Below are 13,374 nucleotides of genomic sequence, written 5' to 3' on the forward strand. Positions count from 1 at the left end.
GCCACCACCAACCCTGGATAATTTTTTTTTCTTTTTTGTGGTTAAAATGGAGTCTCACTCTGTCGCCCAGGCTGGGGGCAGTGGTGCGATCTCGGCTCACTACAACCTCTGCCTCCTGGTTCAAGAGATTCTCCTGCCTCAGTCTCCCGAGTAGCTGGGACTACAGGCGCACACCACCATGCCCGGCTAATTTTTGCATTTTTTTTAGTAGAGACAGGGTCTCACCATGTTAGCCAGGCTGGTCTCAAACTCCTGTCCTCAGGTGATCCACCCACCTCAGCCTCCCAAAGTGCTGGGATCACAGGCCTGAGCCATTGCCCCCAGCGTAATTTTTACATTTTTGTATATATTTCACCATGTTGCCCAGATTGGCATGGAACTCCTGAGCTCAAGCAATCCACTCACCTCAGCCTCCCAAAGTAAAGCTAAACATTTTAATACAAAAGGGAACAAAATTTTTCATTCAAAGACATCATCCATAGAAAATAAAATAAACAGCCGGGCACAGTGGCTCCTGCCTGTAATCCCAGCACTTCGGGAGTCCGAAGTGGGATGGACTGCTTGAGGCCAGGAGTTCGAGACCAGCCTGGCCAACATGGGAAAATCCCATTTCTACTAAAAATGCAAAAATTAGCTGGGCATGGTGACCCACACCTGTAATCCCAGCTACTCAAAAATAATAATAATAATAATAATATAAAATTTTAAAAAAGATTTCCAGAATGAAATAATTACAGAATACAATAGAGAAGAGAGGAGAGACAATAAATTAAAGGACGGAAAGGAGAAAGGAGGCAGGAAAGGAAGGTAAGATAGAAATTTATCTGCACTGGCTAGGCAGGGTGGCTCACACCTGTAATCCCAGCACTTTGGAAGGCCAAGACAGGCAGATCACTTGAAATCGAGAGTTCAGACCATCCTGGAGAACACAGCGAGACCCTATCTACCAAAAATGCAAATACTGGCCAGACATGGTGGCGCGCCTGTGGTCCCAGATACTCGGGAGGCTGAGGTAGAAGGATCGCTTGAGTCCAGGAGGTCAAGTTGCAGTAAGCCACGATCACATCGCCATTGCACTCCAGCCTGAGCAACCGGGCAAGACACAACAACAACGAAAAAAAAAAAAAAAATGAGGCCAGGCGTGGTGGCTCAGCCTGTAATCCCAGCACTTTGCGGGGGCGAGTCGGGCGGATCACCTAAGCTCAGGAGTTCGAGACCAGCCTGGCCAACACGGCGGAACGCCGTCCCCACTAAAAATACAAAAATTAGCTGCGCGTGGTGGCGCGTGCCTGTAATCTGTAATCCCAGCTACTTGGGAGGCTGAGGCATGCGAATCGCTTGAACCCGGGAAGCGGAGGTTGCAGTGAGCAGAGATGGCCCCACTGCACACCCGCCTGGGCGACAGAGTGAGACTCCGTCTCAAAAATAAAAAAAAAGAAAGAGAAAAAGAAAAGAAAACAAAAGGGCCGGGCGCGGTGGCTCAAGCCTGTAATCCCAGCACTTTGGGAGGCCGAGACGGGCGGATCACGAGGTCAGGAGATCGAGACCATCCTGGCTAACACGGTGAAACCCCGTCTCTATTAAGAAATACAAAAAACTACCCGGGCGAGGTGGCGGGCGCCTGTAGTCCCAGCTACTCGGGAGGCTGAGGCCGGAGAATGGCGTAAACCCGGGAGGCGAAGCTTGCAGTGAGCTGAGATCCGGCCACTGCACTCCAGCCTGGGTGACAGAGCGAGACTCCGTCTCAAAAAAAAAAAAAAAAAAAAAGAAAACAAAAGAATGAAAAAGAAAAGTCCGAAACCTCCTGCTCCACCGTCCGCTGGATGGGCGCGTTAGAAAAGGAGAGGTCAGCTATCCCCGCACAGCTACCGCCCCAGGTCCCTTTAAGGGAGAGTTCCGGAGGGGCGGGTCCTGCCGTTAACTCCGTCCGCGGCTAAGGAGTCGCACGGCCTATGAGAGGGGCGGTGTGGGGCGGAGCCAATGCGTACGGCGTGACGCCATCCCGCTGCGACCGGCGCTATCTGGGGCAGGTGGCTGCATAGTAGTGGGTGAGGTGAGCTGGGGCTCGGGGTGTTGCTGCTGGGGGAGGAGTTGCTGGGGACCCGAGGCACCCTCGCGTGAGAGCCCTGAGAGGGAATGGCGTCGTCTGACCTCCGGGTTGTCCGGGGCGAAGGGACGAGTCACCCCAACCTTTCCGAAGCCCGGTGGAATGGACTCATTATGGACTGATCCCAAAAGCAGCCCAAGTCATCCGTCGCTGGGGCGGGGAGAGGGACACCGCGGCGGCTCCTCCGAGTGCTACCCGGGCAGTGAGCCTGTCGGAAGAGGAGGCCCAGCGGGGTGGAGAGAGATAAGGGACCAGTAACGGCCAGCGTTTATCCGTGGTATTGAGCGTTCTGTGGGTCAAATTCTCAAAGCACTCCTGCGAAATAGGCCCGCCCATTTTGCAAAAGGGGAACGTGAGGCTTCGCGAAGTTACCGCTTTGTAAGCGCTATAAAGACGAGAGGTTGGGTAGTGGGGAACGTGTAAGCATCTCTAAAATGGTGATTCAAGCCGGGCACGGTGGCTCACGCCTCTTAATCCCAGCACTTTGGGAGGCTGAGGCGGGCGGATCACCTGAGGTCAGGAGTTCGAGACCAGTCTGGCCAACATGGCGAGACCCGGTCTTTACTAAAAATACAAAAATTAGCAGGGCGTGGTGGCGCAGGCCTGTAGTCCCGGCTACTCGGGAGACTGAGGGAGGAGAATCCCTTGAACCCGGAAGGCGGAGGTTGCAGTGAGCCGAGATCGGGCTGCTTCACTCCATCCTGGGCGAAAGAACTAAACTCTATCTCAATAAAAATAAATAATAAAATGGAGATTCAAGAATGCTAAGAAAACTGTTTCTGGGTGGAGGGGGGAACAAAAAAGAAAAAGAAAAAAACTGTTTCTGGACTAACTTGGACAGTTCTTGTGACAAAATTCATTTGGCATCATAACCACCAGAATATGAGACTTTGGAATTTGCTTTTCAGGTGATCAAAGCCACAGTAATGTCTGTAGTTCGTTCATCCGTCCATGCCAAATGGATTGTGGGGAAGGTAATTGGGACAAAAATGCAGAAGACTGCTAAAGTGAGAGTGACCAGGCTTGTTCTGGATCCCTATTTATTAAAGGTGAGAAACATTCTTGTTTCCGGGTGGCTTTGGTAAATCACCAACATGTCCTTGGTCTTGAGCAAAAAAACATTTCTCTCTCACTAAAGATGTCTTGTCTCTCATCTGCTTTGAGCTAGGCATTCTGCTGGTCTGTGGATATAACATGGTTCACACATTCCAAGAAAACAGAGTTAATGTCAGTCCACTCTAACTGTTGTAGTCATTCTGTATGCAAAGTACTGGCCGGATGAGGTGACTCACACCTGTAATCCCAGCACTTTGGGAGGCTGAGGCAGGTGGATCACCTGGGATCACGAGTTCGAGACCAGCCTGGCCAACATGGTGAAACCCCATCTCTACTAAAAATACAAAAATTAGCTGGGCATGGTGGAGCACACCTGTAATCCCAGCTACTCTGGAGGCTTAGGCAGGAGAATCGCTTGAACCCAGGAGGCGGAGGTTGCAGTGAGCCATGATTGTAGCATTGCACTCCATCCTGGACAAGAGCGAAACTCCGCCTTAAAAAAAAAAAAAAACAGTACTGTGGGAGCAGAGAACAGAGCATCTCATTCTCCTATGAGTGCTGTAGGAAAGCAACCTTGATTAAGGGACATTTTAGCTGAATCTCAAAAAGGATTTTATCCAGCTGGGCAGTGACTCACACTTGTAATCCCAGCACTTTGGGAGGCTAAGGCAGGCAGATCACCTGAGGTGAGGAGTTCGAGACCAGCCTGGCAGCCTGTCCAACATGGCAAAACCCTGTCTCTACTAAAAATATAAAAAATAGCCTGACGTGGTGCCAGGTGCCTGTAATCCCAGCTACTCAGGAGGCCAAGGCAGGAGGATCACTTGAACTTGGGAGGCAGAGGTTGCAGTGTGCTGAGATCACGCTATTGCACTCCAGCCTGGGTGACAAGAATGAAACTCCATCTCAAAAAAAAAAAAAAAAAGATTTCATCCAAAGGACTCGGTGGGGGGAAGTCATTTCAGCTATGATGAGTGGTTTGTGGAAGTTCATTTAGCCATGATAGGGCATGACATTCTACAGGAACATAGTGGTTTGACAACATTGAGCCTAGAGCTTGGCATTTAGTAGGCATTCTTAAATGAATGACAAGGACAGTTGGGCTAGAATATGAAGGGTCTTTTGTGTTTTAGATTTCATCCTTATTTTTTTCTTGAGACGGGGTCTTGCTCTGTCACCCAGGCTGGAGTTCAGTGGTGCCATCTCAGCTCACTGCAACTTCCTGGTTCAACCAATTCTTATGCATCAGCTTCCTGAGTAGCTAGATTTCATCCTTTAAGCCAGCAGTCCTCAACCTTTTTGGCACCAGGGACCAGTTTCATGGAAGACAGTTTTTCCACAGAGGCAGGGTGGGGGGAGGATGAAACTGTTCCACCTCAGATCATCAGGAGTTAGTTAGATTCTCATAAGGAGCGCACAACCTAGACCCCTCCCATGCACAGTTCACAATAGGGTTTGTGCTCCTATGGGAATGTAATGCCGCTGCTGATCTGACAGGAGGCGGCGCGCAGGTGGTAATACTCATGGTGGCTCAACGCCGCTCACCTCCTGCTGTGCGGCCCTGTTCCTCACAGGCCACTGAATGGTATCAGTCTGCTGTCCTGAGGGTTGGGGATCCCTGCTTGAACCCAAAGAAAGACAGGCTTGGAAACACGGGTAGGGATGAAGACTGGAGGAAAGGGAATGGGCAGAGAGGCTGCTGCAAAAGTCTAGGATGGAAATAAGGACCTGAACTAAAGTTGATGTAGTGGGGATGGAGTGGAAAAAATATTTCAGGAAGAAAGGACAGAGTCATTGATTTTGCTGTGCCAGGGGGCGAATAGGTGCCGAGGATGGTTTCACATCCAAAGTTCGGCACACAGGTGGGTAGAAATGCTGTTCATTATCAAGGATTAGAAACACAGGAGTAAGCTGAAGAATTACTGCATGATCCTTGACCTTTGGGAGACCTTAGTTTGAATACTGACTCTTGTTTACCAGCTACACACATTGCTTAACCTCCCTGAACTTGTTTTCCTCGTATGTAAAATGGGAATACCTGCTGCAGCAGGGTTGTTAAAAAGAATAGGTGATTCTAGGCCGGGCGCAGTGGCTCACGCCTGTAATCCCAGCACTTCGGGAGGCTGAGGCAGGTGGATCACCTGAGGTCAGGAGTTAGGGACCAGCCTGGCCAACATGGTGAAACCCCATCTCTACTAAAAAAAAAAATAATTAGCTGGGCATGGTGGCAGGCACCTGTAATTCTAGCTAGGTGGGAGGCTGAGGCAGGAGAATCTCATGAACCTGGGAGGCGGAGGTTGCAGTGAGCCGAGATCGTGCCGTTGCACTCCAGCCTGGGCAACAGGAGCAAAACTCTGTCAATGAATCAGTCAATCAGTATAATAGGTGATTCTAGTTACCATTTGTAGTTTATTTGCAGTACTTTGAGCTAAGCATAGAGCTAAGTGCTTGATGTATATTATAACGTTGAATTGTCTTGATAACTTTAGAGGTGCAGGTATTAGAGCCTCATTTTATCGTGGAAAACGCTGAGCTTGGAGTGGTTAAGTGACTCACAGCTAGTGGTGAGGGTAGCATGCTTATAGGCTAGAGGGAAGGCTCCAGGGAAGGAAGAATATAAACAATATAGGAAGAGATGGTAACTGATAGAGCAAGGGTACTGAAGGGAATGACCTGGAGTGCTTAGTGAGAAGATCAACTCTGGAAATGTCATCCTGTTTTCCAAAAATTAAGCAGCTAATTTTGTGGGGTTTGTTTTTGACACAGGATAACTGTCACCCAGGCTGGAGTACAGTGGCATGATTCTAGCTCACTGCATCCTCAAACTCCTGGGCTCAAGCAGTCCTCCTGTCAGCCTCCTAGGAGGCCGGTGCTAGAGGCATGTCACCATGCCTGGCAGTTTTTTTTTTTTTTTTAAGTAGAGAACGGGTGTCACTGTATCAGGCTCTAATTTTTGTACTAGAAGACTCCTTAAGTATCTTATCTTTTCCTAAGTCCTGGCTTGTTTTCCATGCGTTACTTTTTCATATTACATATTGCATTACCAGGTCACAGATGGGAACTACTGATTTGTTTCTCTCCCTCTCTCAACAGTATTTTAATAAGCGGAAAACCTACTTTGCGCACGATGCCCTTCAGCAGTGCACAGTTGGGGATATTGTGCTTCTCAGAGCTTTACCTGTTCCACGAGCAAAGCATGTGAAACATGAACTGGCCGAGATCGTTTTCAAAGTTGGAAAAGTCATAGATCCAGTGACAGGAAAGCCCTGTGCAGGAACTACCTACCTGGAGAGTCCGTTGAGTTCGGAAACCACCCAGCTAAGCAAAAATCTGGAAGAACTCAATATCTCTTCAGCACAGTGAAGGGGGAGTGGAAGAAGGAGCTAAAGGGGAAAATTGACATGTTTATGTTATGGAAAAAGAAATTTTTCTAAATTTCATCACAAACTGTGTCCAATTTCTCTGTGGTGTTCGTGAAATAGCTAAAAGCAAATGAAGTAAAGGGCATATTATGGTTTTTCATAAAAGTTTATGGTTATGTTTCAAATTTTCATTTCAGTGAACATACTTCCACGTTACACTAAGTGTGCCTAGCAGTCTATTGCATTTTGTGAGCTCACTGTTTCAGAAGGTTTTTGTTTTTTGAGACAGGGTCTCGCTTTGTTGCCCGGTCTGGAGTACAGTGGTATAATCTTGGCTCACTGCAGCCTTGACCTCCCTGGCTCCAGCATCTTTCTACCCCAGCCTTCTGAGTAGCTGGGAACACAGGAGCGTGCCATTACACCTGGCTGATTTTTTGTAAATTTTGTAGAGACAAGGTCTCCCTGTGTTGCCCAGGCTGGTCTCGGAGCCCTGGGAGCGATCTGCCCATCTTGGCCTACAAAAGTGCTGGGATTACAGGCCTGAGCCAGTGTGCCCAGCCGGTTTCCTTATTTTCATTCAAAGGAATTTTGAATTTATCTTAGAACCTTTATTTTGAAGGAAGGAAGAAAGAAAGTTTGTTTGTTTGAGATGGAGTTTCGCTGTTGTTGCCCAGGCTGGAGTGCAATGGCATGATCTTGGCCCACCACAATCTCCGCCTCCCAGGTCCAAGTAATTCTGGGATTACAGGCATATGCTGGGATTACAGGCATATGCCACCATGCCTGGCTAATTTTGTATTTTTGGTAGAAACGGGGTTTCTCCATGTTGGTCAGGCGGGTCTTGAATTCCCAACCTCAGGTGATCCACCTCCCTTGGGCCTCAAAGTGCTGGGACTACAGGCATGAGCCACTGCACCCGGCCAGAAGAAAGCCTCTTAATATAAACAGATAAGACCACATTAAGTGAATATTGTTGATCCTATGTAGGCAAAATAAATATTTTATTTTTCTGATTTCACCAGTTCCAAAGAGAAATAACATGCTTATGGTCAGAATTCTTTCAATCAAGCTGTATTAGTAAGAATGTTGATGTGTGGAAAATAAAATTTTATAATTCTGTGTCACTTTTCTTATATCCTAGGCTAGATTAAATAGGTATAAATTCCTAAAATCTGACACATTAAGTTGTAGGACTTCTCCCACATGCATTTGAGATGAAGAGTGAGTTTTGTTGCTATTCATTAATACACCACGATAACTTACATTTTGACTTAAGGAAGCATTGAGCAGTGTATTTCTTTTTTTCTTTTTCTTTTCTTTTTTTTTTTTTTTTTTTTTTTTTTTTTGAGGTGGAGTCTCTGTTGCCCAGGCTGGAGTGCAGTGGCACAATCTTGGCTCACTGCAACCTCCGCCTCCTGGGTTCAAGCAATTCTGCCTCAGCCTTCTCAAGTAGCTGGGACTACAGGAGTACACCGCCACGCCCAGCTAATTTTTTTTGTATTTTTAGTAGAAACGAGGTTTCACCATGTTGGCCAGGCTGGTCTCGAACTCTTGACCTCAGGTGATCTGCCCAACTCAGCCTCCCAAAGTGCTGGGATTACAGGCATGAGCCGCTGCAACCGGCCAAAAGGGGAATATTTAAATCTTAGCTGATACACGTTTGTTTTGAGATGGAGTCTTCGCTCTGTTGCCCAGGCTAGAGCACAATGGCATGATCTCAGCTCACTGCAACCTCTGCGTCCCAGGTTCAAGCGCTTCTCCTGCCTTTGCCTCCTGGGTTCAAGCGCTTCTCCTGCCTCAGCCTCCCAAGTAGCTGGGATTACAGCCACCTGCCACCATGCCCAGCTCATTTTGTATTTTTAGTAGAGATGGGGTTTCAGCATGTTGGACAGGCTGGTCTTAAACTCCTGACCTCAAGTGATCCGTCTGCCTCAACCTGCCAAAGTGCTGGGATTACAGGCGTGATAAACTCCTGACCTCAGGTGATCGTCCGCCTCAGCCTGCCAAAGTGCTGGGATTACAGGCGTGAGCCACCGTGCCCAGTCTTGATACATGTATTGTGTCAGCACAGGGTTTCCAGGATGATCACAGGCCTTGCCCGCCTCAGGGATCAATCTAGCTGGGGAAGTATGCACAGGTGCCTCCATGGCAAACAGGATATGGGTGAGGGTGAATTGAAGGTCACTTCCCAGGAGAGATGAGTTGGTGCTAGAAGTAAGCGTTGAAGCAAGAGTCTGCAGGACAGAGATGATGGGGTGGAAAGGACATTTGAGGCAGAGGAAAGGGAATGTAAAATCCACAAAGTGAATGAAAGTATAACCAGGGCTTCTGGAAGCAGATAATTGCTACGACATTTTCAGCAGTGGTGGAACTCAGAAATAGGTGAAAGTAACTAAGTAATAGTGGTTGAACGTTTTAAAGAGTGATAAAATTGCATTTGCATTTTAATAAAAGTGCATGATTGTAGAGAACGGACTGGAAGGGGACATGTTAGAGATGGGGAGACTGCAGTTCAAAGACTGGTCCTAAGACCCAAACTGAGTTGTGCAGGGAAGGACTGAATAACAGCAGTGAGGGATTGAATAACAGGTTCCAAGGTAGAACTGGTGCCAGGGTAGGTGAGTGAAAAAGGGAAGCATCTTAGACTGTCCAGATCTCCAGCAGGTGGGGCTGTGGGACTGCTTAGCCTGGAAGGGTACAGGAAAGTATCCGGTATCTCCCACACAAAAAAAAATGAGTTCGGCTGGGTGCTGCGGCTCATGCCTGTAGTCCCAGCACTTGGGGAGGCCGAGGCGAGCAGGTCATAAGGTCAGGAGTTCGAGACCAGCCTGATCAACATGGTGAAATCCCATCTCGACTAAAAATACAAAAATTAGCTAGGCATGGTGGTGGGCGCCTGTAATCCCAGCTACTCTGGAGGCTGAGGCAGGAGAATCACTTGAACCTGGGAGGTGGAGGTTGCAGTGAGCATTGCACTCCAGCCTGGTCAAAAAAAAAAAAAAAAAAAAAAAGGCCAGGTGTGGTGGCTCACGCCTGTAATCTCAGCACTTTGGGAGGCCGAGGTGGGCGGATCATGAGGTCAGGGAGATCAAGACCATCCTGGCTAACACGGTGAAACCCCGTCTCTATTAAAAATACAAAAAAAAAAAAAATTAACCTGGTGTGGTGGCGGGCACCTGTAGTCCCAGCTACTCAGGAGGCTGAGGCAGAAGAATGGCATGAACCTGGGAGGCAGAGCTTGAAGTGAGCTGAGATCGCACCACTGCACTCCAACCTGGGTGACAGAGCGAGACTCCGTCTCAAAAAAAAAAAAAAAAGAGAATGAGTTCATGTCCTTTGCAGGGACATGGATAAAGCTGGCCATCATTCTCAGCAACATTTTCAGCAAATTAACACAGGAACAGAAAACCAAACACCACATGTTCTCACTTATAAGTGGGAGTTGAACAATGAGAACACATGGACACAGGGAGGAGAACTTCATACACGTGGACACAGGGAGGGGAACATCATATGTAACATAAGATTTGTAAGAAATCAAAAAGCATTTAAATATCCACACGGAAGTGAGGCAAGACTGATATTGTAGAAAAGTCAAATCAGTCGGGTGCGGTGGCTCACGCCTGTAATCCCAGCACTTTGGGAGGCCAAGGTGGGCAGATAATGAGGTCAGGAGTTCGAGAGCAGCCTGGCCAAAATGGTGAAACCCCGTCTCTACTAAAAATATAAAAATTAGCCGGGTATGGGGGCACACGCCTGTAATCACAGCTACTCAGGAGACTGAGGCAGGAGAATAGCTTGAACCTGGGAGGCAGAGATTGCAGTGAGCCAAGATCACCCCACTGCACTCCAGCCTGGGCAACAGAACGAGACTCTGACTCAAAAGAAAAAAAAAAAATAGAAAAAAGAGAAAGGCAAATCAGGGATAGTAAGAATACACTTGAGAAGTTCTCTAAGAATGTAGAGGAAAAGGATAAAGGAATGGAAGTAATGAGACTGACAGTTCTGTGAGACTCAATTTTATTTTTATTTTTATTTATTTTTATTTTTTTTTTGAGACGAGTTCTCGCTCTGTCGCCCAGGCAGGAGTGCAGTGGTGGATCTCAGCTCACTGCAAGCTCTGCTTCCCGGGTTCACGCCATTCTCCTGCCTCAGCCTCCCGTGTAGCTGGGACTACAGGCACCCGCCACCTCGCCCAGCTAGTTTTTTGGGGTTTTTTTGTATTTTTTAGTAGAGACGGGGTTTCACATTGTTAGCCAGGATGGTCTCGATTTCCTGACCTCATGATCCACTCGTCTCGGCCTCCCAAAGTGCTGGGATTACAGGCTTGAGCCACTGCGCCCAGCCGAGACTCAATTTTAAAACTCCAATATAAATAAAATAAAATTTTCAGATTAGAGTAGAACAAAAACAACAAACTAATGAAAAAAAATAGAAAACATTTTTTCTTTAGAAAAATCATGTTCTATAAAAAGAGATCCTCACAAAGACGTATCCTGTCAAAATATGTATTGAAATGCTGGAAAACTTTAAAACATTCCAGGATCTGAGAAAAGTACTTAGAACTGAAGGAAAATCAGACTGACCCTGTCTTTTCCTCTGTGATAGAAAGTTCAAAAAAACACCAGAATACCATCTACACAGTTGAGGGTAAGGGTTAGAAACCCAAGGAATAACCAGAGATTTTGAAAAAACACTTGTGTAGTCTGACATCTGTGAAAATAACATGCTTGGCTGTTTTTGCTTTGAGAGTACATATCACTAATAAGCAGCTTAAGAAAAAGATCACCTTAGTTCAACCATTGTGGAAGACAGTGTGGCGATTCCTCAAGAATCTAGAACAAGAAATACCATTTGACCCAGCAATCCCATTACTGGGTATATACCGAAAGGATTATAAATCATTCTACTATAAAGACATATGCACACATATGTTTATTGCAGCGCTACTTACAATAGCAAAGACTTGGAACCAACCCAAATGCCCATCAGTGATAGACAGGATAAAGAAAATGTGGCACATATACACTATGGAATACTATGCAGCCATAAAAAAGAATGAGTTCATGTACTTTGCAGGGACGTGGATGAAGCTGGAAGCCATCATTCTCAGCAAACTAACACAGGAACAGAAAACCAGCACCACATGTTCTCACTCATAAGTGGGAGTTGAACAATGAGAATACATGGACACAGGGAAAGGAACATCACATACCAGGGCCTGTCGGGGGGCTGGGGGCAAGGGGAGGGAGAGCATTAGGACAAATACCTAATGCGTGTGGGGCTTAAAACCTAGATGACAGGTTGATAGGTGCAGCAAACCACCATGGCACATGTATATCTATGTAACAAACCTGCATATTCTGCACATGTATCCCAGAACTTAAAATGTAGAAAAAATTAAAAATAAAGCATCAGGGATCTCCAAGTTGTGCTCCTAGCATATGGTGACACATGTGTCACCAGCTCTGGGATGGAGTCCAAGCCATCTCTAAAATATTTCAGAAGTTTAAATATTTAAACATTTATAAATAATCATCATTTATAAATATGTTAAAATATAAATGATGTTTAAGTACCAATGCAGAATTAAAGTATAAATATAAAATAAAAAGCATGTGAAAATATAAATAGTACCTAAGTATCATCAAAGGATGAAAATATAAATGATAATGGCCAGGCGTGGTGGCTCATGCCTGTCATTCCAGCACTTTGGGAGGCCAAGGAAGGTGGATCATAAGGTCAGGAGTCGGAGACCAGCCTAACCAACATGGTGAAACCCTGTTTCTACTAAAAATACAAAAGTTAGCCGGGCATGGTGGTACATGCATGTAATCCCAGCTACTCAGGAGACTGAGGCAGGAAAATCGCTTGAACCTGAGAGGCAGAGGTTGCAGTCAGCCGAGATCGCACCACTGCACTCTAGCCTGGGTGACAGAGCGAGACTCCATCTCAAAAAAATAAAAATAAAAATAAAATATAAATGATGTATAAGCACCATTGAAGTATTAAAATAGTACCATTGAAGCATTAAAATATAAGTGATACCTAAGTGTCATTGAAGTATTAAAATAGAAATGATACTTAAGTACCATTGAAGTGTTAACATATAAAGGATACTTGTTTATATTTTAACATATACTTTTTCCTGAGAGTCTTTGTATAAAACTTATGCTCCAGGAAGACTTGCTATGTTTATTCTATGGCTTCAAATATCTGAAGCCACACAGCTGTGAAATTGGAGTACCCTCCTTTTCCCCAGTGAAAAGTCCTGAAGGAAATGGAACTCCACGGCAAAATGATAGTGGAGAAAAGCAATGCAGGCTAAGCAGCCTAATACTAAACAAAAAAGCAAGGTCAGCAAAGAAGTGTCTAGCTACACTATATTTCAGAATAAATTTAAAAGCAGGTGTCTCACGAAACAGAGCTGAGAAAATGGGGGCATGTGTGACAGTCACAGGAGCTCATCCACCCTTAAAGAGGCCTGGCCTCATGCTCTGTAGGGCTGGGCCAAGTCCTTGATACCCTGAAGAGAGCTTACTTCTCCCTCTCCTTGGAGTGTGAGAAACACACTCACCCATCCAAACCCAAAGAATGGACTTAGAGGCATGAAGAACAGTGAAAGTGAGACAATTTTTTTTTTTTTTTTTGAGACGGAGTTTCGTTCTTGTTGCCCAGGCTGGAATGCAATGGCACGATCTCAGCTTACTGCAACCTCTGCCTCCCGGGTTCAAGCAATTGTCCTGCCTCAGCCTCCCAAGAAGCTGGGACTACAGGCATGCGCTATCACGCCTGGCTAATTTTGTATTTTTAGTAGAGATGGGGTTTCTCCCTGTTGGTCAGGCTTGT

At 46.2% G+C, this 13,374-nt stretch overlaps 1 protein-coding gene across 4 annotated transcripts; it reads left to right on the plus strand.

The window, feature by feature from the left end:
- Positions 1-1,999: 1,999 nt before the first annotated feature.
- On the plus strand, positions 2,000-7,644 carry MRPS17 (mitochondrial ribosomal protein S17). Of its 4 annotated transcripts, none has more exons than XM_015133417.3 (3): positions 2,000-2,485; positions 3,016-3,156; positions 6,257-7,644. In XM_015133417.3, the coding sequence occupies exons 2-3, from the start codon at positions 3,034-3,036 to the stop codon at positions 6,524-6,526; spliced, it is 393 nt and encodes a 130-aa protein (XP_014988903.1). In that variant the 5' UTR covers positions 2,000-2,485; positions 3,016-3,033; the 3' UTR covers positions 6,527-7,644.
- The last annotated feature ends 5,730 nt before the right edge of the window (positions 7,645-13,374 follow it).

This window comes from Macaca mulatta, chromosome 3 (assembly GCF_049350105.2).
Source record: "Macaca mulatta isolate MMU2019108-1 chromosome 3, T2T-MMU8v2.0, whole genome shotgun sequence".
Taxonomy (NCBI): Eukaryota; Metazoa; Chordata; class Mammalia; order Primates; family Cercopithecidae; genus Macaca; species Macaca mulatta.

Bases quoted from the DNA above. Each gene is read 5' to 3' on its own strand.
- MRPS17 (XM_015133417.3), top strand. From the start codon at position 3,034: ATGTCTGTAGTTCGTTCATCCGTCCATGCCAAATGGATTGTGGGGAAG. The intron at 3,157-6,256 runs GTGAGAAACATT...CTCTCTCAACAG, and splicing joins TGGATCCCTATTTATTAAAG to TATTTTAATAAGCGGAAAAC.